Raw genomic sequence first — 27,114 nt, forward strand, 5'->3', positions numbered from 1 at the left:
GGTGGGAGTCCAGCTACAAACATCTGTGATTTTCACAGAGGCTCTTCAGGTTGGACACGACTTTCTGCATCACCACAGAGACGGGGACGAGGCTTGGTTAGACGCGTAGAAGCCTTGCTCAGGGAGCAGGGAGGAAGCTCCCAGGGCCTGTCACATGTAGCTTGCGGTTTAATGGAGTGTTTTGATAAATGACTTAAACGCAGCGGGGGAGGGGAAGAAACATGGGGAACCGAGTGAGCTGCTCTTGGGGGTGGGAGCCGTCCCAGCAATTTTGGGGTGGGTTTGAGCCTTCAGGTACTGCAGCTTGCACATCCCAGCGAAGGACAATGGACACCAGGGTCCATGGAGCTGTGACACCCCAGACTCTAAGCTTGGTTCTGTACTGCCATTGCAGCCTCCATCTTGTTTGTTATCGCATCGTCCTTCCCACAAACACCCAGAGATACTGTACAGGTCTAGGTGCACAGACACCATGCAGGGCACATGCAAACAGAGGTATCCGTGCCCAGTAACCCAGGTACATGTGCACTCTACCACACTCTTGTCCTGTCTCTCCAGGTTCTTATCTGTTAGGCTTGGCACCCATCATGGCAGTCTCCCAGCTCTAATACTGATGATCAGTGAGGATTCGTTGCCTTTCTCCAGCTCCTTTCATCTGCAGGCTTCACACTACTTTCTGGGCATTAGTGAATTTAGCCTCTTAACACACCTGGGGTAGGTAAGAGGTTTTGCTTCCACCACCACCGCCAAAATGCAGTTAGCTCTAGGGTGGAGGTGGCAGCTGTTTAACAGCACACAGCAACACAGACAGGAAGTTTAGAACAGGCGGGGGAAGGGGGGATCTTTAAGAAGCCAGGATCTCATTATCCAAACTGGGAGTTAGTTAGGACACGGGGGCTCATGCAGTTTTTTTTTTCCACTCCTGATCTGAGCTAAGTGCTGTGCCAGGTACTTGTAATATATAATCCTGGGCAGCAGCATAATGCTTGGAGCTGTCACACATACACTGTGCTTAAGAGCTGGGTGGAGTCAATATGTTACTGAGAATTTGATTGGTCAAGAAAGGCTCCAAATGCTGAGCACCCCGTGTAACCTCAGACTGATAATTTATTAAACAAGAGCCAATTCGAAAGTGAAACGCCATCCCCTGTGCCCAGCCAGCTGTGCTTTCACAGAGTGAGCAGTGCTCCTGTGAGTAGAAAGGGGGACTGTATGGCTCAGGGGACTGGTAAATGGGAAAGCATGTTCGAATCTAGTGGACAGGGCACCAGGCTGGGAGTCTGGAGACCTGGATCTCTGCCACTGAACTTCTCTTGCCTGCTCTGTGCTTCAGTTTCCCTTCACCTTTTGTCTTGTCTGTTTTCATTGTAAACTATTTGGGATGGTCTCTTCCTGGGTATGTGTACAGCACCTAGCACAACGGGGCCCTGCTCTCAGTCAGGGTCTCTGGGGGCGACTGTACTGTGAAACAGGGTCACTGCTTCTCCCTCCATGTTGCCTATGGTGTGTCCACCAGCCCTGGTGCTCTTTAACCTCCACGGTGGCCATCTCAGCACACAGGCCATGGATGCCCTGGATCACAGAGGCGAATGCCCATGTTTGCAGATAGGCAAGCAGCCACCCCGTCCTTGTCAAAAGGGCCGGGTGCCGTGTAGGTGGGACGCCCTTTCACAGCATTCTCATCCAGCTGTCTCAGACAGCCGTGAGGTCTCAGACCAGTCTGCTTTAAGCATGTGCTTTGCTCTCTCCTGGCTGCTTTCTCTAACTCTTTTTTTTTTTTCCCCTGCATGCTCACTCTTTAAAGGCATATTTGAATATTAGTAATGGCTTATAAATATTACTATTGGGTGTATTCCTACCCCCTTCCCCCCCGCAGTGTCTATCCACATTCCCCTCCCCTAGCGCCTTCCACATGAGTATCTCAAAGTGCTTCATGCACAGCCATTAATTTAGCCTCAAGAGCTTCCTAGGAGGCAGACAAATAAATACAATCCCCATTGCATGGATGGGGAAACTGAGGCAGAATGGTGAAGAGATTTCCCCAAGATTCTACAATGTGAGTCACTGGTGGACCTGGGAACCAGTTCTCCTCACTCCATGGTCTTCAGTTTCTTTCCTTTGGTGGAATGACGGGCGGAGTTGTTCTGCCAGCATCTCACCCTGCAGCTCCAGGGACTAAGGGCCTGATTTGTAAAGGTATTTAGGCACCCAGTGGGATTTCTAAAAGCATTCAAACCAATGGGGGTTAGGCGTCCAGGCCCTTCGGAAACTCCCAGAGTTACCTAAATACCTTTACAAATCTGGCCTTAAGTAACTAAGCCAGCCCCTCTCAGTGTGTCAACATCTGACACTGCCCCCAGGGCCGGAAATGTCCCCCCCCCCCCCATCCCAGCACTGCTCTGCAGACTGAGTCACCTTAGGATCTGGGCTCTTGTGCAGCACTTGAACCACAGCTCTTCTGCCTTCTAGGCGGGGCTGCTGGAACCTGAGCAGCCCTGACCAATGTTTCTGTGCATCCACTTTGCAAACCGTTTGGCAAACAAACCCACCCATGCTCTGCCCACCGACTGCAGGAGCACTGGGGGTGGGGGCTAGACCAGTGGGGAGACTCTCACAGGAAACTAAGTCCCATGGAGTTAATTTATTCAGGGGCACTCATTGAAGCCCCAGTGGGGAACTGTGCATCAAAGGTCTGTGTTAGGGAGGTCATCTGTCCCTTTCTCTTACTCTCTGCCCCATCCCTGTCGTCAGGCTGGCTAACAACCTCGGTTAATATCCAAGGCCCTTAGCCCTGCCATGCAGCCTGCCACATACTGCACACACTGTGCATGTCCCAGAACGTCAGGCAAAGATACAAGGGAGTTGACTGTAGGCGGCATGTGATTGTCTAAAATGCCTCTGTTCCCCACAAAAGAGCCTGTGACTGATACTCATCCTATAGCTCAGTTGAGTATGGTTCTTTCTGAAGGTTTGAAATTCGGAATCTGAGCAGCTTTGGTTAGTTTTGATTGGAGGCCTAGGTCACATGGTACGTTTCTCTGCCCTGTTTGGTTGAGATCAATTTTTTTTTGCATCAGAATATGATTTGTGGTGCAAATAGCATCGGTTGTGAATTGGAAATTCTCCAATTCACCATTTCTGCACGTATTCCTGCCAGTAAATGTGATTGTTGAAACACTCACAGAAAACAAACAGATGCAAACAGACCCAAACCAGTGAAGTGTTTTATGAATTAACATTCACAGAATATATTTTGAGGCATTCACCTATGTTTGCTGCGAAGTCTGTCTTTCTAGGCGTTGCTAACATGCCCATCACCATAGCATATAGGCAGCATATACCAAATTAAGAGTAGCAGTATTATGATCCAGCCTTTCCCATCTCTCTGATATTATTATTATTATTATTATTTTATTAGTGTTATTGTAGCACCAAGAGAGTCTTAGTGATAGACCAGGATCCCACTGTGCTAGGTACAAGCGCAGAACCTCATCAAAGTATCTCTGAAGAGCATATTTCCCCCCGTTCTTCAGAATTGCCAAAATCAAATTTCAAAATAAAAACTCTCAAGGAAGGAACTCCGGGTCCCCCATTTCAAACGACACGCATCAAACATCACTATCAATATGCTCAGTGTATTTTCAGGGACAAGTTCTAAGCCACTCCAGCCAAGTGCAGCTGAGCATCAGTTTGTTTGCTCTATGGTTCTGCGCCTCCATCCTTCGCTTTAGTAATGAAAATGTGATTAACTTTAAATGGGGAAATAAATGATGAGATGCCACAGATCTTCCCTCTGCTCCTTGCAGCCTATGCTTACCTTGGAATGTGGGAGTTTATCCCAGGCTAAAGTGGGATAGTTTTGGGGAATCCATGGTTAAACAATTAGCATATTACTGACTTCTCGTTGGTACGTGAGGATGCTTAGATGAAACAGACACTTGTGTTCACAGCAGGTAAACAGAAGTTAGATACAATTATCAATACTCGTGCTGGTAAGTTGCAATGTAACACGACTTTACCTCTTACCATTCAGAACAAAAACACACAAGAACTAAAAACAGAGAGAGAAAGCAGGCTGCTCCCTAAGGCAGCGATGTCCAATTCATTCCACTTTGTTCTAGGCTGGTTCTTACCAGACTGTCTGTGATTGCACACAGCTCTAGAGCCCCTTAGCCTGCAAATCAGGAAACGTCCCACTCTTAGTGAGAACTTGCAGTTCCAACACATTCCCCGATTCACCACAGCGCTCAGTCACACCTGGATAGCTAGGTTGGTGTCTGCATGTCACTGTTCATAGGTGTCTATGGAGTGCTGTAGGCTCGTTGTTGTTAACGACTGCTGTGCCAGGAAGCTGTGGAGTGCATCTGTTTTTTCTTCCTCTGCCAGGTGCTCTCTCATAACCTGTACACGGTGCTTCATATCCCCCATGACCCAGTGGCGCTGGAGGAGCATTTCCGGGATGACGACGACGGACCGGTATCGAGCCAGGGCTACATGCCTTACCTCAACAAATACATCCTGGATAAGGTAAGCTCCTTCACTTTCTCCTTGCCCCGTCTGCTTGGTTGCTGGTGGAATTTCATTCTTCTCCTTTCCCTTCTCCAAGGCCGGTCATCCCGTTAGAGCACCCCCATCTGTGGACTTGGATGTCTTTTTCTTAAGAAAGGACCGTTTGCCTGGGATTTAAGAGTCAGTGTGTCTAACTTAACCAACGCACTGGGAGTTGAACCAGGCACCTCCAGAGCTAAAAGCATGAGCTGTTAACAGCTTGAGCTAAAACTTCCTACGTGAGGCTGTAACAAATTCATATCCTCAGAGGATCGGACGTAGAGGGGGACCTGTAACACATGCTTGCCCGTGGGTTACGCTGAGAGAGGACAACCAGAGGCCTTAATAGACCCTGCGTTGCATCTTGTCATCATTGACATGTGGGTAAGATAAAATGCTACCCAGTCAGAACTCCCCGCTCACCCTGCCGGTGGCATTCTGTAGCTGCTTTGCACAGGTGTGTGTGTCCACCCTGTGCAAGGCCTTTATGCCTGGTTGCCTGTGGGAGGGAGAGTTCAAAAGACAGATAAAGGCTGAACATTATGAGTTGCATTGGCAGCTCTTTGCAAACAAAGTCACCCCTTCCACTCTGCCAGCCCTCCCTGCATACCATGAGTCAATGTTTCCAGAAGGGGCAGCGTAGCTCTGACAGACAAGACACCTAGCAGTGGAAAACCCGACAGGAAAGCTCAGTCCTTTCTCCTTTACTAGGAGTTTTTTTTTGCCCCGTTTGGCGGTTTATCAGGGCAGGCGAAAATAGAAGTTGGCACCGCAAGGGACAGGTATTTGGGGTTTTCTTGTATCTCAAAGGCACCTTTGTTTCTTAAACTGAAACATTGTGGCTTGTTGCTCTGTGGGCTGCTTCCTCTGGGCATGTGCAAAAGGAAAAGTTACTAGCAACTTTCTTCCACTGTGCCCTTTAAAGAAGGAGGCTCCTAGTCTAGTGCTGGAACACGTCCCCTTCTTGCCCCGCGATTTCCAAATAGCCAGACTGCCCTGCCCTCAATTGCTGCTCCAGCTGGTGGAGTAGGTTTCTGCTCATGGTGGGTCAGAGCGGAATCGGGGGCGCAGGGGTTCAGTGTGCCAATATGAGGTGGTTGGACTACCCCCTGTGACCATGTGTGCTTCACCCCTAGCACAGGGTATGTCTCTCCTTTCATGGGGTGCCTCCCTATTGCCCTAGGTTGTGGCCTGTTCAGAGCTGCAGCTAATAAAAGAAGCCACGGTTCTTGTTTGTGCAATGCATAGCCTCATGTCTCAGCATCTCACCCTAGGTAATCAACACAGCAAAGCATGTTGCTGGAGCTGGGTGGGTGGTGTAGCGGTCAAAGCCTCTGGTATTAAACGGCCCTCCTCTGCAATGTAGTCAGCTGTCCATCTGGAGAGTTCTTAGCCCAAGACTTAGGGATCTCCTGGTTAGTAACACTAAGCAGTACAGGCTGTTAGTCCGTCAGGGAGCAAGAGAGAGCCACAGGCTCTGGCTATGTCCAGCAGCCCCAGTGAAGGATCTTGTTTATATTCATTACAGCTAAACCTTGTTCCTTGCCTCTGCCCTGCTATAGACTCCAAGGAATCACAGGTTGGAATCCTGACTGGGCCAGCCCAGCCCAGCCCAGCCCAGCCCATTGAGATTAGATAAATTGAGTTTCTTGTGGGTGGGTCTTTCAGAGGAGACATTTCAAAATCCAGCACTTGTCTGCGTGGCCATGAAAGTTATGAGAGGGCATTTTGATAAGAGTGGTTTGATAAGTGGTTTACCCTGGTATTTACAGCCAAAAAGTTTCCCTCCCACCCTGCCCCCGGGCAGTGTGCTGTTTGGATGCTGCCCCACACCCCAGCGGTGGCTGCATTTCACTGAGGGTGGCTGTGTGCAGTTTGTGAAGTACCTTCTGGATGAAAAGTACTATAGAGCTGTGAGATCTGACTGAGCCATTATAGTCACTGTCATGGTATCCCCTATGTGTCACGGAGTTCTGAAATAATCACTGACCCACTAAACCGACCAGCTGTGAAAGCCCCCAGACACGGTCATGTCCAGGTCCATGTGCTCAAGGGCTAGGCCAGGAGCTGTAGTGCCTGGCAGCTGTTGAAACATCACACATCTTTAGGGTGACCAGATGTCCCAATTTTATAGGGACAGTCCCAATATTTGGGGCTTTTTCTTATAGTCACCAATTACCCCCCATCCCCCGTCCCGATTTTTCACATTTGCCATCTGGTCACCCTACACATCTTGGATAGAGTTCGGGACTGGGACATAGGAGATCTGGGCTCTATTTGTGGCTCTGCTACTGCCCGGCTGGATGACCTGGGATGAATCGCGTCCCCGCTCTGTAAAAGTTTCCCCATCTGTAAAAGGGGGGGTGCTGATCCCAACCCTACTGCATAAAGTGCTGTGAGACCCAGGGATGGAAATGACTCTCTAAATGCCAGGTATTGTTTATTATCTATCTTACGCTGCCTTCTGCTACTTGGGTGCAATGGCAGAATTGCCAGGTCTGTCTGAGAGGGGGAGGATCATGCCTGACTGACTTACGAGGTAGGTGTCATGACATGATGCCCTAGGTACTTTATTGCTGGGTGTGTTAGTAAGAGACCGACAGGCAGTAATTCTGTATCAGAGTCCCTACCGCTCTGCACTCTGGGTTCATGTTAGAGTGCTCTAGGACTAGAGCAGGGGCCTGGGAATTGGGACTCCTGGCTTCTAGCCCCATCTCTGCTGGTGACATGCTGTGAGATCTTGGGCACGTCATTTCCCCTCCCCGTGCCTCACTTTCTTCAGGTGTCAAATGGGGGTGACAATGCTCCCCTACTTCCTGGGGGTGACAAGCAGCTTCGGGACTGTGGAACGCTTTGCACTCCTGAGATGACAGGCACCGTAGCAGGCTGTCTCGTTATTCCCAGTGCTTTGTAATGCCACGGCATCACCTTCACTGGCTCCCGGGATGTGTTTGCAGGTGGAGGAAGGGGCTTTTGTCAAGGAGGATTTTGATGAGCTCTGCTGGACATTGACAGCAAAGAAGAACTACAAGCCTGACCGGAATGGGAACAGTGTCGTGTCCCATAAGGATGCCTTCAAGCTCTGGTGTCTCTTTAACTTCCTCTCTGAAGACAAATACCCTCTTGTCATGGTCCCAGATGAGGTAGGAGCTCCTTGTCTTGTGGTTTCACTTGCAGTCAGTTCCCCAGCTTCCTCCTCACTGAGGAAAACTCTGGCCAAGTGCAAGAGACTTTTTTATTGGACTGGCAAACAACACAGTGAGCCAATACGGTCTAGTGATGCGTCTTTCATTTGTTTACCTTGCAACGTTACAGCCAGGGATAGTGCCACAGGTTGGTACAGGAAAGCACAAGGTTTTCCCTGCAGCGTCACCAGTTCAATTCCAGCCTAGATCAGTGCTGACCAAGTAATTTGCTGGCTGTTTGCTGGCCTGTGTGGAATTAGTTTATTTCACCTCAGACCAGTCTCAATGGGGCCAGAGATCACATCTCAAACTCCCATCCCCACACTGTAATTGAGAATAAGTGCCAGCTTTGTTGGCAGTCCCAGCGGTGAGGCCAAGGGCTGAATGGATCGTGGAGACTGAATTCCCTTCTTGGGCTTAGAGGAAGGTCCCTCCAGGACAGGGCTTCTGCACCTGGGCAGACTGGGGTGAAGGATTGTGCTCTGTTTGTCCCGTGGATAAACAGAGGATTTTGGTGCAGGTTTAACTAAGCCCACACAGCCACTTTAGAAAGGAGGGATGACTAGGTGACAGATGAAGGGAAGGAAGAGAGGTGAAGCTGTTGCAAGCAGCGATATGAGAAATGCTCTCTAGGCTGATCTGTTTCCTTACATGGCCACTGTCCCCCTTACATGTGAGAACTGGCTATAACGGCTTGCAGAGCCAGAAGAGAGGTGGGTCAGAACTATGCGTCCAAGAGGAAGGGAAGTAGCTGAGGCAGAGAGCAGCCCGTTCTGCCGGTGAAGCTGCAGAACAAGCTCACAGGAGCCAGGCGTCGTTCCCCAGGGGACTGCTCCGTAGCGAAGGTCCTCGCCCGCGGCACGGATAGCTGGATGGCATGGAAAGAGTGCGAGGAGACACTGTGTTCTATCGGCTGGCTCGTATGATTTGCTGCCCTGGGCGTTCTGCTCAGCTGGCCCTCCCTCCATCATGGAGGGCAGGCATTTTCAACACCTCTTTGCAGGGAAAGGCCTGGGAAGAGCCATGTCTGATGCTTGCTATCCACTCCAGCTGGCTTTCGTGGTGCGGATGCAGCTGTAGCAGAGAGGGTGGGGGTACAGGGCTCACGTTGCACCTGCCTGATCAGCCAGCACCATGGGCTGGAGCTGCGTGAGTGGCAAAAGCTGTCTGTTGAAAACACAAAAGCCCAAAATCTGCACTTTTAGTTAGCTTCGAGCCCCCAGGATTGTAATGGGGATGTAAACGGAGCTGAGCCAGGGACTCCCAACTGGGATTGCCATTGTGCACCTTCAGGAGCTGGCTGAGTGGGAGCCAGCTGCCGGTGCGGACGTGCACTCTCACCCTGCAGGGCCCTCCCTAAGGCTGCCCCCCCTTTCCAAAACGAATGTGGAACAATAAGCCTCTCACAGCCCATTTAAACCCACACAACCCCATAAGCTCAGGGTGCTATCGCGGGAACGTTGCTGATCATTTCACTTCCCTAATGAGTAACTTTATGGGGGTGGTTTTGTCAATAGAATCTCCTGCACCGCATGAAATAGTTGGACCACTGCATGCTGGGATGTGATCCCCGTGGGCGGCTGCGGAGTGGCGGAGTCCGTGTTTTAGCCAGCGGGAAAGACTCTGACTACCCCGGATATGCGTGTGCATGCCACAGGGTTAATTAAAAGAGAGGAATCCCAGCCGCTCAGCCAAAGCGGCTAATCATAATCTCTAAATTCCACTAGGCACACAGGAAGAAAGGGAGGCTTTTATGGTCTCCCGATGCAGAACTAAAGTGCCCATCAGGTGATTTGCAAATCCACAGACTCGGGCGGGGAAAATAAACCCATTGCCGCTGGCTCCAAAGCTGGCCAGCAATAAGGGGATGGTCTGGACCCGGCCTTGCCCGTCTGACTGACGGGCTGGTGAGGATGGCCTCTGTCATGCCACCATGCTGGGTGCTCTCTGCTCCCACCCCACAGCCGCTGCTCTTGCTCCATCTCCCCTTTAGATCAGCAAAAACCAGAGCTGTGCGCATGCATACACAGCAACCGCACTTCCTGTTCCCCAAGAGAGGCATTTCCTGTTCCACAGACCTTGACACACTGAATCATCTTTCTGTTTTGAGTGGCGCTGCCTGGGGACTGGTCGTTCACCTTCTTCTTATAAACGGGGCAGAGTGTTGGGGCTTTTTCCTTCTCCTCTGAGTTAGGCTGTTGTGAGGGGGTGGGAGGGGACATCCAATCCAGGGGACAGAGTCGGCACTATCCCTTGCCCTGGGTTGCACCACAATTAAACCACAATAACTTCAGCAGGGTTGCATGGATGTCAAACTCAACCCTTCAGATCTGGGCTCTGTCTCAGCTCTTGGGAGATGAGAGGTGGCTGAAACCCTCAGTTAAAATAACCAAACAAAAACCAAAACTTTCTGATAGGTTTTTTTTTTCTTATCTTTTTTTTATTTCAAGGTGATTTCCTGACTTTTTGACCCACTTTCTGGGGGACCATTTCTCCCCCATCTTACAGTAATTTGCTCTGATCTCAGCAGCAGCCAGAAAGGGGCCCAGAAATCCCCAGCTAAGACTGAGATTACGGCATTGGTATGAGACACCTGCCCGAGCTCTAGCACATTTGAGGTAGTATTCCAGCCCCTGTGACAGATTCTGCAGGATCTAAACTTTTTTTTTTTTAAAAGAAGTTTCTAGTCTTTATGGTTGCAAAAAGCACTTCCCAAAAGCAAACTGACTGAAGTCAATGAAACTCTGTCTTCCTGAGTCTGCATGCAGCCTGGAACAGCCAGATCTGAGCAGTGTGAGCTTCACCCAGTCATCTGAAATTGTGTTTATCCTAAAACCTAATGATGGTGCTTCACGAGACAGAATTTAAAATATTTTAAGTGTATCACTGTGATTGTCAGCAGTTGTGTGTGTTGGGTAATTGCTATGTGAGTGAGGGGCAGAAATAGCAACTTCATTCTTTCCTACTCAACAAAACTGAGTGCAATAGTAACTGTACTAAGTAAAATCATAGGCCAAGACTTTCAAAACTGATCACTGATTTTTGGTTGCTTTGAGTTTTGGGGCGGGCTACTAATGTCTGGGGGGGGTCTCAGGTGGAAATAGAGGTTCCCCTACTTCTTTTCAGTGAACATGGGGATTCCCCCAAGTCCCTGGGGTGGAGTTGGGGGTGCCCCCAGCTCTCTGGAAGTTTGAGGGTGAAAGTAGTGTCCAGGGGGTGAAATAGGGTTGTTTCCAGGTCTCTGGGTGTTCTGGGGTGGAAAGGGGGGCTCCCTTTGGTCCACTGGGTGGAGTGACAGTGACCTGAAGGGTCTCTGGGGTGGAAATGGAGGGTGGCCCCAGGTGTCCGGGGGTCCCTGGGGTAGAAAGGGGAGTGGCCTAGGTCTCTGGAGGTCTCCAGAATAGAAATGAGGGATGGCCCCCTGTCTCTGGGGGTCCTCAGGTGGAAATGGCTCTTGCTTTGCCCCCTACCCCTGCCTGCAGGTGGAGTACCTGCTGAAGAAGGTCTGCACCTCCATGAACGTGGAGCTGAACTGCTGCGAGCTGGACGACTACCTCTCGCAGGATCCCCAGCACCAGAACGGCATGACGGTCTGGCAGTTCCTGGACCTGGTGAACTCGGGGAAACTCCTGCGGGGGTTTGAGCGGGAGGCTGTCAGCATGGCCATTGAAGAGGTGTACCAGGAGGTCATTGAGGACATGCTTAAACAGGCAAGGAGCTAGCAGGGACCCTGGGAGACGAGCTACTGGGAGAGGAACTCAGACTGGGTTTTGATCCCCACCAGAAATGGGCTGCACCATGTAACCTTGTCACTAAGCCCAGGGGCTGTGGGGGCCTGCCCATCTGGGGGCAAAGCCGGGCCCTTCCCTCTCACCCCAGGAACAATCTTCCACCCCTCCCCAGTTCCATATGGACAAGGTCATAGGGCTATTATTCCAAGACAACCTTACCTGCTGAGTTCATGGGGAGGGGTGAGGTTAGGGCCCTGGACAGGGGGGCTGAGCCTCCCTCCTCCTCCAATCTTTCCTGGGAAGCTTGTGGGAACTGCATGTGCAAAGGACTCCCCGAGACAGCAGTCGCCCCAAGACAGCCAGGTGATGAGTCTGCCAGGAGCGTCTGGGCATGAGGCAGTCTCTCAGCCCTTCTTATTAGCTACCAGGCCAGTTTTTGGACCTAAAATATTTTGCTAAAGAGAACACAGACCCTTGCTGGCAGCCAGCATCTCTGATTGTTTGTTGTGACAGTGTTGCCTAGTGCTTAGAGCAAGGAACAGCAGAATCAAGACTGCTGGGTCCCATTCCCGTTGTGTAATCCTGGCCAAGTCACCCAATGTAGCCCTGGCCAAGCCAAGCTGCCTCAGTTTATCCACCTGCAGGATGGAGACGGCTTTCGCCTGTGCTGTGGGAGTACAGAGAGAGCCTTGAATAGAAGGTGCTGGAGAAGGGAAAGTGTCCTCTGCGTCTTAAACCTGATCCCAAACCCCTCTGAGCGATAAAGCGCTTGTGTGTCTGGCTGGCTGCTCAGGAGCACAGGTGTTCGTTGAGTTTTCCTTTTGGAAAGAGGTCCATGCTTATAACCGACTGTGTAGCCAGCTAGCGTCTCGAGCTGTGGCTTGTGGCCATGCCCACCATGGCTGATGTGCGGTTGGTAATGTGGCCGGGCTGTTGGCCGACGCTGTGTTTCTGTAACCAGTTCCGCACGCTGTGGCTAGGACCTGTGCTAGTCAAACTGGTTTGGCAGGTCCTCCTTGCTCCCAGCAAGCTGTGTGCAGTATCACACTGTGGGGCACATTGCTCCATGCAAGTCTGCTGGGCACTCCGTCCCCTCCAGAGGCAATACGGGACAGGGGCCAGCAAATTTCCCAGCGTGCACCAATACGCACACCGGTAGGAAGCACAATAGGTGCAGATGCACCGAAATGATTCTGGTGGCTGGGTGAGAGCCAGGTGCAAACCCCGCCTTGGACTCATAGCGCAGGGGCTCTCTGGCACGGCCCCTGGTTTGAAACCCCCACTCTGTCTGTCTGGCGCAGGGTTACCTCTGGAAGAAGGGCCAGCTGAGGCGGAACTGGTCCGAGCGATGGTTCACACTAAAGCCCAGCGCCCTCTCCTACTACATGAGTGAGGAGCGGAAGGAGAAGAAAGGCAGCATTGCCTTGGATAAACACTGCTGCGTGGAGGTAACTGCACCGGGCTCCGATGAAGAGAGGCTGCGCTGGGCCATCGGTGCAATAACAGCCCCTCCCTGTCTCCCCAACGTGTGCACGCACCCCAAGTGCTACTGGTCCAGTGGGTGATGGACCCCAAGCAGTGCCTGTGGAAAGAGAGCTGGGAACATATGGTCAGACTGATTTCACCTCCGTTAACACAAGAGCCCCAGGGCAGCTCGAGGCTAGAAAAGCTCTCCAGATGCCATGGTGATGGACGGTGTTCAAAAACCAGAACCAACCGGATTTTCACAGGCTAGGGCACAAGGGTGGCTGCTGTGTATGTCTCCACTCAGCACGCTGCAAAAAATTGGTATGTTCTTAGCTCGGGTTAAAACAGCAGGGCAGACGCAGCACTTGGGTTTTAAGTCGGGTCAGCAGCGCGAGCTCCAGCCTATAGGGCAGCCTTGAGCTGCTAACCCGAGTTCAAGGGCTTGTTGCTGTGTCTTCGCTGCTATTTTAACCTGCATTCGCCAACATGTGCTAAGAACACACCTTTTGCGGCGCGGACTTGCCCTATGTGACATGAGCTTGCTCATTCTCAACCTAGCTCCCAGCCAGCCGGCCTCCCCAACAGAAAAATCCCCGCTACAATTGGCACTAATTGGCAGTCTCTGCAGAAGGGCCAAGGACTGAATGGGCCCTGGAGACTGAGCTCTCTTTCGGATCAGATGCCTATTGAGCCAGGGGCCTGTGTGGGGGAAATTTATCCTGCCAAGCCCTGTATTTGGGATAGGTGGAGGACTTGGCTCTCCTGGGCTGTCAGTCCAACACCTTTCACCAGCACTAAATCCACACCAGGTTTCAATCAGTTTTACTGCTGGCTTCTCCATTCCAGCATTGCCTGCTGCTGCAGGGTCCCCCGGGGGCGTGCAGTGACATCACTGACACACAGGGCTATGCTCGAGGGTCATCTGGTCTGACAGACCTGGCATATGAAGCAGCTGTGTGCTGCCTGACATCCCATCTGCCACATGCCTGTGTCGGTGGGGGTGGGGATGCGCGTCCATTGCTGGTACCTGGCCTCGCAATCTCAGCTGGGTGCCAGGCTGCCCTTTGTCAGCACGCTGCTCCAAAGGCTTCTGTCCAGCAAAGGAGGGGTTAATACAGGGACCCAATTTGTACAGGGACTGGGGGAGGCTGATTGTAGTGGGGGGAGGAAAGAAATGTTTCTCTTCCTTCTAATTCCTGCCCCTTTACGTCCAGAAGGAATGGCCCTAGGGGAAGGGCAAAGTGGGGAGCTGCCTGGGCCAAAGAAGGGGGGCTGGCAGACTGGGAGTTGTGCTGTGGGGGGCTGTCCCAGACTGTAGGATGGCGGGGAGAGGGGATTTGCTCCGTTCCAGGAACAGGTTTGTGGGCGCAGGGGGGATTTGCGCTATTCCAGGAACGGGTGTGGTAATTCCTTCCCCTCTCCCTGTAGGTCCTGCCTGACCGGGAAGGGAAAAGGTGCATGTTCTGCGTGAAAACCTCTTCCCGCACGTATGAGATGAGTGCCTCGGACACCAAGCAGCGGCAGGAGTGGACGCTAGGTTTGTGTCTCAGCGACCCCGCCGGGCTCTCAGCCCGCCCTCCCTCTCCATTCTGCCTTCCTCTTGCTCCTGAGTCACTTCAGTGGAAGGAAAAGATGAAACCGTGGGGTGGCAAAGGCAGCTTCTGCCCTTGAGCTCTCTGTGCACCTCTGCACGCTCAGCACCCCTGGCAGGGCTGCCCCAGGCTCATAAAACTGAGACCCCATTTCTTTCCACAGGATAATAGCAACTCCCGTTAACTTCAGTGGAGCTGGCTGCTTGTACCCTCTGCTGGGAAGAGGGGGAATGCCGAGTCTGATTCGTGGCATTCTTTGTCTCTCTCACATGTGGGTGGGTAGGACATTCCCTTGATGTCCTTCGGAGTTCCCCTTTTCCTTGCTTGTGAGCTATGTGCCACTCAGCAGCCTCATGCCACCCCAGAGGTGGCCACATCTGTGTTAGGTGCTGTGTGTATCTCACTGGTGAAGCGCTTTGGGATGAAACTGAGAGAGATTCTTATTAACTAACCACTTAAAGCAAACTAAGCGAGGCACTGCAGCCTAGTGGCTAGAGCATTGAACAGGGACTCAGGAGACCTGGGCTCCTGGCTTGGTCACTGGCTGCTGGGTGACCTTGGGCAAGTCACTTCCCCTCGCTGGGCCTCAGTTTCTCCATCTGTAAAATGGGGTTAATGTAAAGAGCTGGGAGATCTACTGATGGAAAGAACTAGGTTTTATTATTAACCAGCTTTTCTTGTAAACCTCTCCCAAGATTGTGCTAGTGCCTGATCAGCTGGCACAGGTGCCCATTTCACAGCATTCACACCCAAACTCTATTTCCAAAATGTTTCAAGTCGTTTGGAGTTAGCCGCTGGACTTTCCAACATCATGTTGCTGAAAACCAGGTCACTTTAATCAGACCAACTCAGAATTCATGTCAAACAGCCGCTCCCTCAAAGAGCCATACAGATGCTGCCATGCTTAGCACTTTACAACCGCTAAGTAATTAGCACCGTTGGAACACAGATGAGGATTGTTGCACAGATTGAGAAACTGAGGCACAGGTTGGTCAAAGGCCTGGTCCTGTTAAGTGGCCCCAGCTCCCATTGAAGTCAAATAGGTCTCAGCACCCTGCAGAACCGGGTCCAGAGCTCATCCTTTGGATGCTGTGGATGTATTTGACATACACTTGCATCAAGAGGGGTCAAAATGCAGGACGTAGAACCCAGGATTCCTGTCTGCCAGGCCACCAGTCTCATTTTTGTAGTAGGCCATGCTCCGGCCTTGTGGTTGCTGACACGCTGGCATTAGAAAAGGTTGAGAAAAGGGCAACTAAAATGATTAGGGGTTTGGAACAGGTCCCATATGAGGAGAGATTAAAGAGGCTAAGACTTTTCAGCTTGGAAAAGAGGAGACTAAGGGGGGATATGATAGAGGTTATAAAATCATGAGTGGTGTGGAGAAAATGAATAAGGAAAAATTATTTACTTGTTCCCATAATATAAGAACTAGGGAACAGCAAATGAAATTAACGGGTAGCAGGTTTAAAAGGAAGTTCTTCGCTCAGCGCACAGTCAACCTGAACTCCTTGCCTGAGGAGGTTGTGAAGGCTAGGACTATAACAGGGTTTAAAAGAGAACTGGATAAATTCATGGAAGTTAAGTCCATTAATGGCTGTTAGCCAGGATGGGTAAGGAATGGTGTCCCTAGCCCCTGTCTGTCAGAGGGTGGAGATGGATGGCAGGAGAGAGATCACTAGATCATTACCTGTTACGTTCAGTCCCTCTGGGGCACCTGACATTGGCCACTGTCTGTAAACAGGATGCTGGGCTGGATGGACCTTTGGTCTGACCCAGCATGGCCGTTCTTCTGTTATGGTCGTATGAGGCGCTGCAGCAGCTGGATCTATGGCCCAGCCTGGAGCGGCCCTGCTGAATTTCCTTCCTTCCTTCCTTCCCTCCCAGCCATTCAGACGGCGATCCGGTTGCAAGCAGAGGGGAAGAAGTCCCTGCACAAGGACCTGAAGCAGAAGCGCCGGGAGCAGCGGGAGCAGCGGGAGAGGCGGAAGGCCGCCAAGGAGGAGGAGATGCAGCGCCTCAAGCAGCTGCAGGAGGAGAAGGAGCGGAAGCTGCAGGAGCTGGAGCTGCTCAAGGAGGCCCAGCGGCAGGCGGAGCTGCTGCTGCAGGAGGAAGAGCAGCGGCGCCGGCTGCAGCACGAGGAGATGCAGAGGACCTTGGAGATCCAGCTAAAGGAGGCTGAGCAGGTTGGCGGGGAGGGAGGAGAGGTGCTGTCCATGCTGGGAGGTTTCCATTAGCGCAGGGGACAGTTTCTCTCTTGGTCTCACCAGAGACCCCGAAGTTGGTAGCAATCTGGGTCGCTACTGCTGCGGCCTCCTGGGTTTTTTAAGCGGCAAACTCCAGACCCCTCTGCGCAGCAGCCCCTGGCTCCTGACACAGACCATCCCAGGCACTGCGTCCCGTTGGGGCTGCACTGGGGCTCTCCCTGCTTTGCACAATACTTGCCCCCAGCTTGGCTAGTCTTTTCCTAGCCCCAGACTGCCGAGCAGTTCTCAGACCCAGGGCTGAAGGGCCACCCCTCCATTTTCCCTGTCGTAAGGGGCTTGGTTTGCAATTGCACCGTGCGTCTTCGCGACGGCTGATTGAAATTCAAGCACCACGAAGGCCAGCTGGCTGGGCACGCACGGGGCTTTGATTTCACTGTCCCGTGCAGTCCGGGGTGCTACTGTGGCATAGCTGGGACATCCAAGTGGCAACAGGGACAGGCTTCTGCAGCCCCGTTCGTTCCCAATTCAGCAGGAAGGCCTGCTGGGCGGCAGTGTCACATCTTTGGGGAGCAGGCTGAGGTCCCTGTTGCCTACCCCTGGATTTGCTGGTTAGCTGCTGCAGAGGGTTCAGGTCTGCAGACCCCACCGCCCTGGGCAGCTAGGGACAGGGCTGGCGAATGAGTCTCCCAGCGCCCTGTAGAACCACAAGCCGGCTGCAAAGGGACACGTCCAGCTCCATCCTGGGAGTACAGAGAGGAGAGGCTGGATTCGAGTGGGGGCTGGGGACCCCTGCGCTTGGCTGCATGCTGCCCATGCCCATCACCGTCTCCTCCCTGCGGCTCCAGGCTCGCGCCTCCATGCAGGCTGAGATGGTGCTGAAGGAGGTGGAGGCCGAGCGGCAGCGGAAACGGATCGTGGAGCTGGAGGAGATGCAGGAGCGGCTCCAGGAGGCCCTGCACCAGGAGGTGAAGGCACGGCAGGACGAGGAGTCTGTGAGATACGCCCAGGCCAGGTATAACCCAGGCTTCCTTCCTACTGACTCCTCAGCAGGCAATGCTCTAAAACCTGGCTACAGCTCAGCTGGGACCGGAGGAGCTGGGAGCTCCCGCACAGCCACTCACTGGGATGCTTTTCCTTGCCTAGTGGTGGCCAGGCCACATACAGAGGTTGATGCGCCTGCTACAGCCTTGGCTAACAGAGCTGGGTCTTTTAGGTCCGACAGTCGAGGCTCCTGCTTTTAGATCCAGAGGTTCCAGGTTTAATTCCCACTGCTGCCGACCCACTCGGGTGTGGCGTTACTCCAGCACTCCTCCACTATTCCCCACCGCGCCCCTTGCTGGAAGAGACAGAGATGGGGGAAACTGAGAACTTCTTTCAGGGCCAGTGCGCCAACACCGTTCCTTACAGTGCCCAGCCTTCCCAGCCGGTACCCCTTCCCAGCTAGCACCTCTATGCTATTCCCTACAGCAGTTCCCGCTGGAGGAGATCAGGCGTGGAGCCAATCCCCCAGTGTTCTTGCTGGGTCTGGAATAGCTCTGAGCCCTGCCGCGGCAAGGTCGGGTGTGTTGGTCACTTGGAGGGGGGGGTATAGCCACCTCTCGTTCTTTCTCGGCAGGTTGCTGGCTGAGGAGGAGGAGAAGCTGAAAGAGCTGATGAAGCTGAAGGAGGAGCAGGAGGAGTACATCATCCAGACCCAGCGGGAGAAGCAGGTCCTGAAGCAGGAGATGGAAAACAAGAGCAAATATTTGGAAGATGCCCAAAAGCAGCTGGAAGCAGTGAGAGAGAACAGGCAGAGGGTAGACCAGGATGTCATGGTGAGCATCGTACCAGTCCTACTTCCCAGTCTGCCGTTAACACCCCTGAGAGAGATTTACCAAGCCCACCACCTGGAAAGAAATAGGTTGGCTTTTCTATTCTGGAAATCGGGGTTTCCTCTCAGGGAAGATCGCATAATTTACTTTTAGCATGCGATTCTCCTTAATATTAGAGAAATGGGGTCCGATCCTGTTCTCACATGCCCTGCTGTAAATGTGGAGTAGCTGTATTGAAGTAGATGGCATTACACCCATGGAAACGCTGGTAAATCAAGGAAATTGGGCCGATGGATTTCAACAGAAAAGAACTCCCCTGTCTAAGCATCTATAAATACACCCATCGCATTAGCATCTAGGTGTTCATGTTTCTTGTTAAAGGGGCTGTTGGTGAGTGACTGGTGGCTGCTCTGATGGGCAGAGTTTCAGACTCTTCCGCAGGAGCGGTATGTTCGCCTCTGTATACGAGGGAGCAGAGTTTACTTCAGCTTTAGGGTAGCTTTGTTTGCAGCAGTGGTAGCATCCTCTGAGTGGCAGCCCAGCCAGTAGAGTGAGAGATCACAAGGTGTCTTAACAGCGTGTTACAGCTGTCCCCAACTGAATGTTTTTTTCCATAGGTTAAGAACAGGTTCCCAAAGAATATTGGCGGGAAGGGAGAAAGTGGTGGTTTGAGTGATGAGTGGTGGTTGTAAGTTTCACGCCCACTAGGCTTGGCTGGCAAACTCTATTGTGGGAAATCTACTGGAATGGCACCCCTAAGGGTGGGTCGCCAAACCACCAAGAGGGGGTTCCCTCGCTACCATGTTGCATATTGAGTCATTTATTACTTGTGCAGCAGCATCTGCATACGTGGGGCACTTTGTGGTCATCAGTCGAGGCCAGAGCCCCGCCTTGACAGGTGACAATGGACCATTTATGGGTAGCAAAGGCATTCAGGCATAGGGATGGAGGGGATTAGAGCAGTGAAAAAGCAGAGCTGGGGTTGCAAAGAGCAGCCTGATTAGGAAGGTGTCGGTAACTGAGCACTGCTCTGGCCGTAGCAGACCCCATGCAAAATTCAGGACTGTCACACAAATCAGAGTGCCCCTCTGGCCCATGGGGCTTGGGGTCCCCAAAGCTGGCTCTGGTTGCCAGGCTGGTGTTGGTTCAAAGCCCTGCCAAAGCAGAGCCCAGGATAGTTCAGATCAATCTCCATTCTTCAAGGCAATGTAAGGGTGAGGCCCAGTTTCTGTACAAAGGAGATGGGAACTTTCTGTAGCTGGTCCAGGGCATGTGGGTCTGCACTAGGTGGATTTGCCAGCTGCGTGCATGTTACCTGCCTCTTCCTGTTCATTTCAGGCGGCCCAGAGGAAGCTCCGACAGGCCAGCACCAATGTCAAGCACTGGAACGTCCAGATGAATCGACTGATGCACCCCATTGGGCCAGGAGGTGAGAGGCAGGGCTAGGACTTCAGGGCAAAGATATACCTTAATGTGACAGCTCATTATTTTGCCATTCTGCCTTGGGATCCTTTCATATCTCACAAGCTTAAACAGGGTTGGGCCTAGTCGATACTTGGATGGGAGTCCTCCAAGGAACAGATGTGGTGCTTGAGAGCGCTGGGAAGTTGGAGACACTCTCTTCCGTACAGAATGTAAATACAATATCCTAACTGCTTGTGGTTATTAAATATTCCATTGTATCCCTTTTCATTGGGGTAGATGGTGTAAAACCAAGTCTCCTAGCCAAATGCCAGGGAGAGCAATTGTGTTCTGCCTCTTCTTTCACATCCTGTCTTTGCCTAGTGTTGCTCTGTGCTGTTTAACAGCTGCAAGGCTGCACCCCAGAAGTAGCTGCATTTCAGGAGCAGGTGAAGTGAGAATATACACTCAAGTCAGTGAAGTGCTTTGGGATGAATGGCCATTACATTACACTGCTGCGGTGACACTGAGAGGCCTATGGCTGTGCTACTTCTGTCTGAAACTGCATCTGCCGTGGGAAATAATCATCTGTTTGCTTCTGTTCCCAGAGAAGCGTTCGACAACGTGTGGAGGATTCCCCAGCATCCCACCCGTGCTCCTCACCAGGAGGGAGTCATCCCTCAAGCTCAGGCAGAGATTAGAAGATAAGAATTATGATCTTGAGAGGGAAGACAGCAAGAACGTGAACAACGGAGAGACCAGGAGGCTGTCGCTATCTCCTGACATGGACACCATGGCCACAGAACCCTCCAACTAGCCTCAGGAGCATGGCAGAACTGTGGGCACCTCGGGGTGTTCAGACTAGCAAGAGTAGTCAATGCGGTGATCTCTGTAGGGAGATGAGCTGTATGTAGACACATGCCAGAGAGACGTACAGATTCTATAGAAGACATATATAATGCATCTAGGGAAGCGGTGCTTCCAGTTTATGCAACTAAAGTTTGGTTGCAAAATGCGAGGAGCCCCAGAGCCACACCTGACTTGTGGGGATATTGCAGCTTCTACCATCTGTGTTGCACAGGTGCAGCCCTTGGCGATTACAACTCCAAGCATGCTGTGCTCTGTTTTGACCTGAGCAGCCTGCTGCCTTCCATAGTAAAACCGAGGGTGGCTGTGGATTGCCTTGTAGAATCCTGCAGACTGTTTGGCCCATGGACCCTGCTCTGGCCCCCCATGTTAGGATTTCCCAGCTAATTGCTATTGCAACCACAGCCATCTAGCACTCCGAGATGTAAAGTGCATGGTTCATGTAAAGATGACATTCAAAAGAGACTTCAAAAATTGAGCTGTGCCTTATTTTGCTTATTTTATAAAGACCGCCAAGAAGATGTTTGGGATTTTTTGTCTTAAATATTGGCATTGTCAAATCTTCCCTATTTTCCCAGGAGGACCCATGGGTATTGTCTGCCTTCACATCTTTATAGAGGGGATAGGGAGGGGCTCTTTAACAAAGATGTGCTTTCTCTAAGGTCTTCATTAGACACTGGAGTCAAATAGATGTTAACAAAAAGGAACCAGAAATAAAGCTTTTTAAAACAATGTGACTGTAAATCTCCTTCCCCTCTGAACTGCTCCACTTTCACTCTCCTCCTGACCTGTGTGATGTCCTACTTTCACTAGTTCTCCTTTCTCTGTAGAGTCTTCCCAAGCAGGCAAGGTCTGAACTTCTAATGCAGGGAACGATCCTTTTAAAAATAAATCCTTCTCAGGCATCTTTATCCGTCGTCAAGACCTGAAAAATGGCACGAGTTGGTCATCTTTTCCTTTTCCGTGGACCCTATAGTGAGGGCAAGAGTTGAGTGGGGATGCCGTGAAGGGTTCAGAGGTGGAGTCACCAGTGGAAACTTTGCTCTTGGCCCTGGTTGTGAGATGAAGTAGATACATTTCAGGATGTTCTGGCTGGCGCTGCCTGTGAAAGACGCATTCTAGTGTGGGTCACTGCTGTTGAATGGAATTGCTTCAGCAGGAGAATGGTCCCAGGTCTTCACATGCAGAAGCTTGCAAACTCAACAGGTGCCTAGCCAGAGAGATCATGCAAGCCCATAATAGTGTTGGCCAAGACCTCTTGATTACTGGTGTGTAACTCAGAAGCTGCTGTCTGTCCATTTATGCAGATGGCATCCGGAGTTGTCTGGTTTTATTTGGGAGCTGGGCAGAGGGAGCAAATGCTAGGACATGCTGGCAAAGATGTAAAGATGATCAAAGGAAGATGCTGGGGCATGATTCCCCAGGGAGAAGATTTAATTACCTTGAGGGCTGAACACGTTCTACTCTGCTCTGCAGCATCTTGGGCCGAATAAAGTGGGAGAGTGATAAGAGAGTGTCTGCCTGGGGATAGATTGGCACATGCACAGGGAGCAGATGAACAAGGCGCTAGACGTTTTGCAGCGCCCGCCCCCCCCCCCCCGCCGCCACCTCCGTAGAATCCTGCTTGCAATTCCCAGGGACCCCTGCTCTGGCAGTTCTGCCTGCAGTGACGAGAGAGTGGCTGATTTCATCCTCTGACCACTGCCGGGAAGATTTGGGTTTGACCCTTCAGTCCCCCAGTGAGTTTTGTCCCTCTGGGTTTCATTTTGAGACATGGTTCATACCCAGGGTAGCTAAGCTGGGCATCCCAAAACGCATCTGCTTCAGGGCAGCTTTTAGAAATAAACCCCCTTTCAAATGACCATTAAATAGACACGTTCTGCCCATTTAAGGAAGAAGTCTTGTTGGGAATTCCTGGGCGCCTGCAGTGTATTGGTCCGCCTTCTGCCTCTGGCACACAGCCCTGGCTTCTCCTGGTGTGATCCTTCCTCCCACAAGGCCCCTAACTGGACTCAGAACAGTCAAGAAACTGTAACCAGCCCTCATCGCCTCTGGCATTAGCTATTTGGCATGCCCTGGCTTGTGATACTGACCTCCTTTGATAAAGCGCTTGGAGAGCTAAAGCTATATAAGCTGGGTATAATTATTCCACAACCATTGTGCTTTGAAAACACCAACCCCTCTTTTTTGAGCTCAAGGAGAACCCCCAGTCACTGCATCAGGAGAGCTTATGGCCTCTGTGGATGAGAAGCCCTTAGAGTGTGCAGAGAGAGACACGCAAGTCTAACAGTCCATCCGGAGCAGGGTAGTGGCCGCGTGTACTGAATGGGTCATGGCAGCTGAATTCCCCTCTCTGCCCTTGGGGGGGGGGCGTTCTCCTCTGGGTTTGGATGGTGGGCCAGATGCAGGGAAGTGTGCCCTGCCACTGCCCGTGGTGTACCTGCTTTAAAGATAGATGTTCCAGTGGTTAGGATGTTAGCCAGAGCCAGGCTTCAAGCCCCTACTGTGCCCCACACTGCGTGACCACGGTGGGTAAGTCTCTTATGCCCAGATCCAGTTAGGCTCCTGACTGAAAGCAATGGCAGTTAGGAGCCAAAATACCTTTGTGGATCTGAGCCTTAGCCTCTCTGTGCTTTAGTGCCCCACCTGTACCATGGGGCTAACCGCCCTTCCCTGCCCTGCCTCACAGGAGTGCTGCGTGGATAAACACATTAATGATTGAAAAAAGAAGAGGAGGACTTGTGGCCCCTTAGAGACTAACACATGTATTTGAGCATCAGCTTTCATGAGCTACAGCTCACTTCATCGGATGCATGCAGTGGAGAATACAGTGGGGAGATTTATATACACAGAGAGCATGAAACAATGGGTGTAACCATACACACTAACCAGAGTGATCACTTAAGATGAGCTATTACCAGCGGGGTGGGGGGAGACACCGTTTGTAGTGATAATCAAGGTGGGCCATTTCCAGCAGTTGACAAGAATGTCTGAGGAACAGTGCGGGGGGGGGATAAACATGGGGAAATAGTTTTACTTTGTGTAATGACCCATCCACTCCCCATCTCTATTCAAGCCTAAGTTAATTGTATCCAGTTTGCAAATTAATTCCAATTCAGCAGTCTCTCCTTGGAGTCTGTTTTTGAAGTTTTTTTGTTGAAGTATTGCCACTTTTAGGTCTGTAATCGAGTGACCAGAGAGATTGAAGTGTTCTCCCAGTGTTCTCCCACTGGTTTTCGAATGTTATAATTCTTGACGTCTGATTTGTGTCCATTTATTTGTTCACATAGAGACTGTCCAATTTGACCAATGTACATGGCAGAGGGGCATTGCTGGCACATGATGGCATATATCACATTGGTAGATGCGCAGGTGAACGAGCCTCTGATAGTGTGGCTGATGTGATTAGGCCCTTCGATGGTGTCCCCGAATAGATATGTGGACACAGTTGGTAACGGGCTTTGTTGCAAGGATAGGTTCCTGGGCTAGTGATTCTGGTGTGTGGTTGCTGGTGAGTATTTGCTTCAGATTGGGGGGCTGTCTGTAAGCAAGGACTGGCCTGTCTCCCAAGATCTGTGAGAGTGATGGGTCGTCCTTCAGGATAGGTTGTAGATCCTTGATGATGCGTTGGAGGGGTTTTAGTTGAGGGCTGAAGGTGATGGCTAGTGGCGTTCTGTTATTTTCTTTGTTGGGCTTTGAGATTGAGATGCTCAGATACTACAGTAATGGAGGCATCTAAATAGCTTCGATATCTGCGTAGCTTTATAGGCCCTCGGTCTTCAGGACTGTCCAGCCATCCTCATTTCAGGGGCTCTGTCTACTTAGGGGGCAAGCCAATGGTCACTGAAGGCACGGAAAAGCCTCCCCTTGACTTCAGTGGGTGTCTGTGTTGCAAACCCCGGAGCAGGTGCACCTGCTGACTCTCTTTAAAAGCTTTGGCCCAGGTGTTGTCTACATCATCTCATTTACTCCCTGACAGATTAAGAACACGAGCCAAGTCTTCTGGCACACTTTGCCGCGAAAGTGCCAACGTCAGCGTCACTTTTTCCAAGCACCTCTGTTTAAAGAGAGTTCTCCTAGCCTGTGGCTTTGGGTGCTTTATTGCATTGGGCACAGGGCCTCTGCTCAAATAAAGAACGTTTTGAAAGCTGGCGCATATAGAAAATCATGCTGTAAAAGGCTAGGTCGGAGTCAGCCCAGTGAGCGCAGAGGAGCTCTGCCATTCTCGTTCCTACCTTGAGCTGCTCTGGGCAGTTCCCCACAGAATTCTGTCTTTTAACGCTGTTCCTTTATTATGAGGTTTTCATTAAACCTTGCATGAGCGAAGTCATTGGCTGCAGCAGGTTTGCTTACGTCGGTTTGGGGCCACACAGCTGTTCTCGGATAAAGAGACTGTGTGTTTCAGCGGCAGTGCTGATTTTTGCTGAGTGGCCCCTCTGTAAAAACACCACAGACCCACACTCGATACAAAGCACCACAGATGGGAGAGGATTTGTCTGCCTCGCATTTCTCCTGATCACCCAAAATAACCATGCTCACGTGATGTCAAAGGGCTGTCCACCTTTTGCAAACCTGGAATTTTCTCCCATGCAGCAGCCCGGAGCCTACCCACTCCTGTTTAGAAAGGACAGGGTGGTCATGATCCACCCCCTGGCTCACGACTACTCGCTTGAGAACCCCAGGGAGGACGAGACCCAACCACCAAGGGGCTGTGGATGTACCTCAGCTTGCAAGCAGGGCATGCTGGATCCCTTGAGTCTTTCACACACAAGGTGCGGAAGAGAGAAGGATGCTCTGATTAGTGGGTAAAGAAACATCCCCGTCAGTTACAGAGGAGCTCTGAGGCCTGGTGAATGGACTCGGCTCGCTGACAGGAGACTGGATTTTGCTCAAATGCCTTCTGGAGACAAAGGGCAGCCACTCTTGGTGGTGGCTGGTCTCTTGCAAAGGGAAATGCCCAGGAGTTCTGACCTGGCCGATGAGGTGATGGTCTCAGATAGCAGGGAGTGGGAGTGAATGGTTCTCAAGCGGGGACTTATCTTTGCACCCAAGGAGGATCTCCTCTGTTGGATGATGGGTTTCTTAACCCTGGAAAGTGGCAGGCCCTTGGGAAATCTTTATACAAGGGGCTTTCCCAGATAAGCCGCACTCTCCCTGAAAACAACAGGGAAGGATGCAGGCTTCAACCTCCACTGGAAATTCAAGGACTGGAGCCACAAGTCTTCTCCATCAGCTGCATTACACGCTATCTATGCACTGATCTGCATTTTCCAGGCCTCCGTCATCGGGGTAAGTAGGGGCCGTACCCCACCACACCCGTGCTCTATATTCCCGGGTGTCCTCCCCAGTGCAGGAGGGAAAGGTAGCTGTCAGCACACATAGGGATTCACCTTCCCATTGGCTGGGAGCAGTAGCCATGATGCAACTAACTAGCTCATGATTTACACCCTCCAAAAGCAAGCCTAAAAACCCATGTGGAATATCTGCCTCGAACCCCTTTTATTTCCCCAGCAGAGGGGCTGCCCATGGTTTTTGTTTTTTAAAATGGTGTAGTTTTTCCCTGAATTCCTCGCCCGTGCAGCACAAGAGGTTGGCATGTTGATTACTTCAAGTGAGAACAGGCATTGAGTAAGTAGACAGCACTTGTGTCAGCACTTTCCTTTGATCAGTGGCTGACTGACTTCAGATGTGTCTTGGTTGCTCTGCCTCCCCGTTTTGGTGGGGCTGACACAGAGCGGAAAGAGCTTTGACTGCAGGCCGAGTCAGCAATTTTGGGGGCCGTGATTAGCTGCTGCAGAGACTTGAACCAAGAATAGTGTAGATCGCAAGGATCACAAGTGAGAAATCAGGTGAGATATTGTGAAACACCATGGGTCTTCTCCTGCATTTAAACATCCTCTGCTGTTTCCGTACATCTTTTGAGTTGCTCCCCCCCTCCCCACCCCCATCAGTTATTTTGCTAGGTCTCATCCTGTCTTAGTTGGATCCGAGGGTCCCAAGCTGTGGTCCCTAGTCCACTTTCCAGTGGGTTGCAGAGAGCTGGTGGCCAGCCACATGGTGCTGGCCCCGCTCCTTTCTTTTACCTGCTTGGATTGCATCGCTGACAGTATTGTCCTAATGTTACTTTGCCAGGTCAGCCGTTACTGTCGCTGCTATGAGGCAGAGCATCCTGCTGTCCCCGCTGGGAGAGGCAGTGTTCAGAGGCCCATCGCTGTATGGGAGTATGGGCCACGCTATGGGAAAATACAAGAGCTGCTGAAGTCGGCTCTGGTCCTGGAAGCGTTTAGGCATCTGAGTAACTTTAT

General features: G+C 51.5%; 1 protein-coding gene across 1 annotated transcript in view; it reads left to right on the plus strand.

The window, feature by feature from the left end:
* DEF6 (DEF6 guanine nucleotide exchange factor) overlaps window positions 1-21,541 on the plus strand; it is a 38,869-nt gene extending 17,328 nt beyond the window's left edge. The window contains exons 2-11 of the mRNA XM_038379952.2: window positions 4,387-4,527; window positions 7,506-7,691; window positions 11,216-11,443; window positions 12,766-12,912; window positions 14,360-14,468; window positions 16,411-16,709; window positions 17,576-17,742; window positions 18,346-18,544; window positions 19,880-19,970; window positions 20,551-21,541. Of these exons, the coding sequence (XP_038235880.1) occupies window positions 4,387-4,527; window positions 7,506-7,691; window positions 11,216-11,443; window positions 12,766-12,912; window positions 14,360-14,468; window positions 16,411-16,709; window positions 17,576-17,742; window positions 18,346-18,544; window positions 19,880-19,970; window positions 20,551-20,759 (1,776 nt within the window). The 3' untranslated portion in view covers window positions 20,760-21,541. The remainder of the gene's footprint in view (window positions 1-4,386; window positions 4,528-7,505; window positions 7,692-11,215; window positions 11,444-12,765; window positions 12,913-14,359; window positions 14,469-16,410; window positions 16,710-17,575; window positions 17,743-18,345; window positions 18,545-19,879; window positions 19,971-20,550) is intronic.
* Window positions 21,542-27,114: the final 5,573 nt, after the last annotated feature.

The sequence above is a fragment of the Dermochelys coriacea genome, chromosome 21, assembly GCF_009764565.3.
Source record: "Dermochelys coriacea isolate rDerCor1 chromosome 21, rDerCor1.pri.v4, whole genome shotgun sequence".
NCBI lineage: Eukaryota > Metazoa > Chordata > Testudines > Dermochelyidae > Dermochelys > Dermochelys coriacea.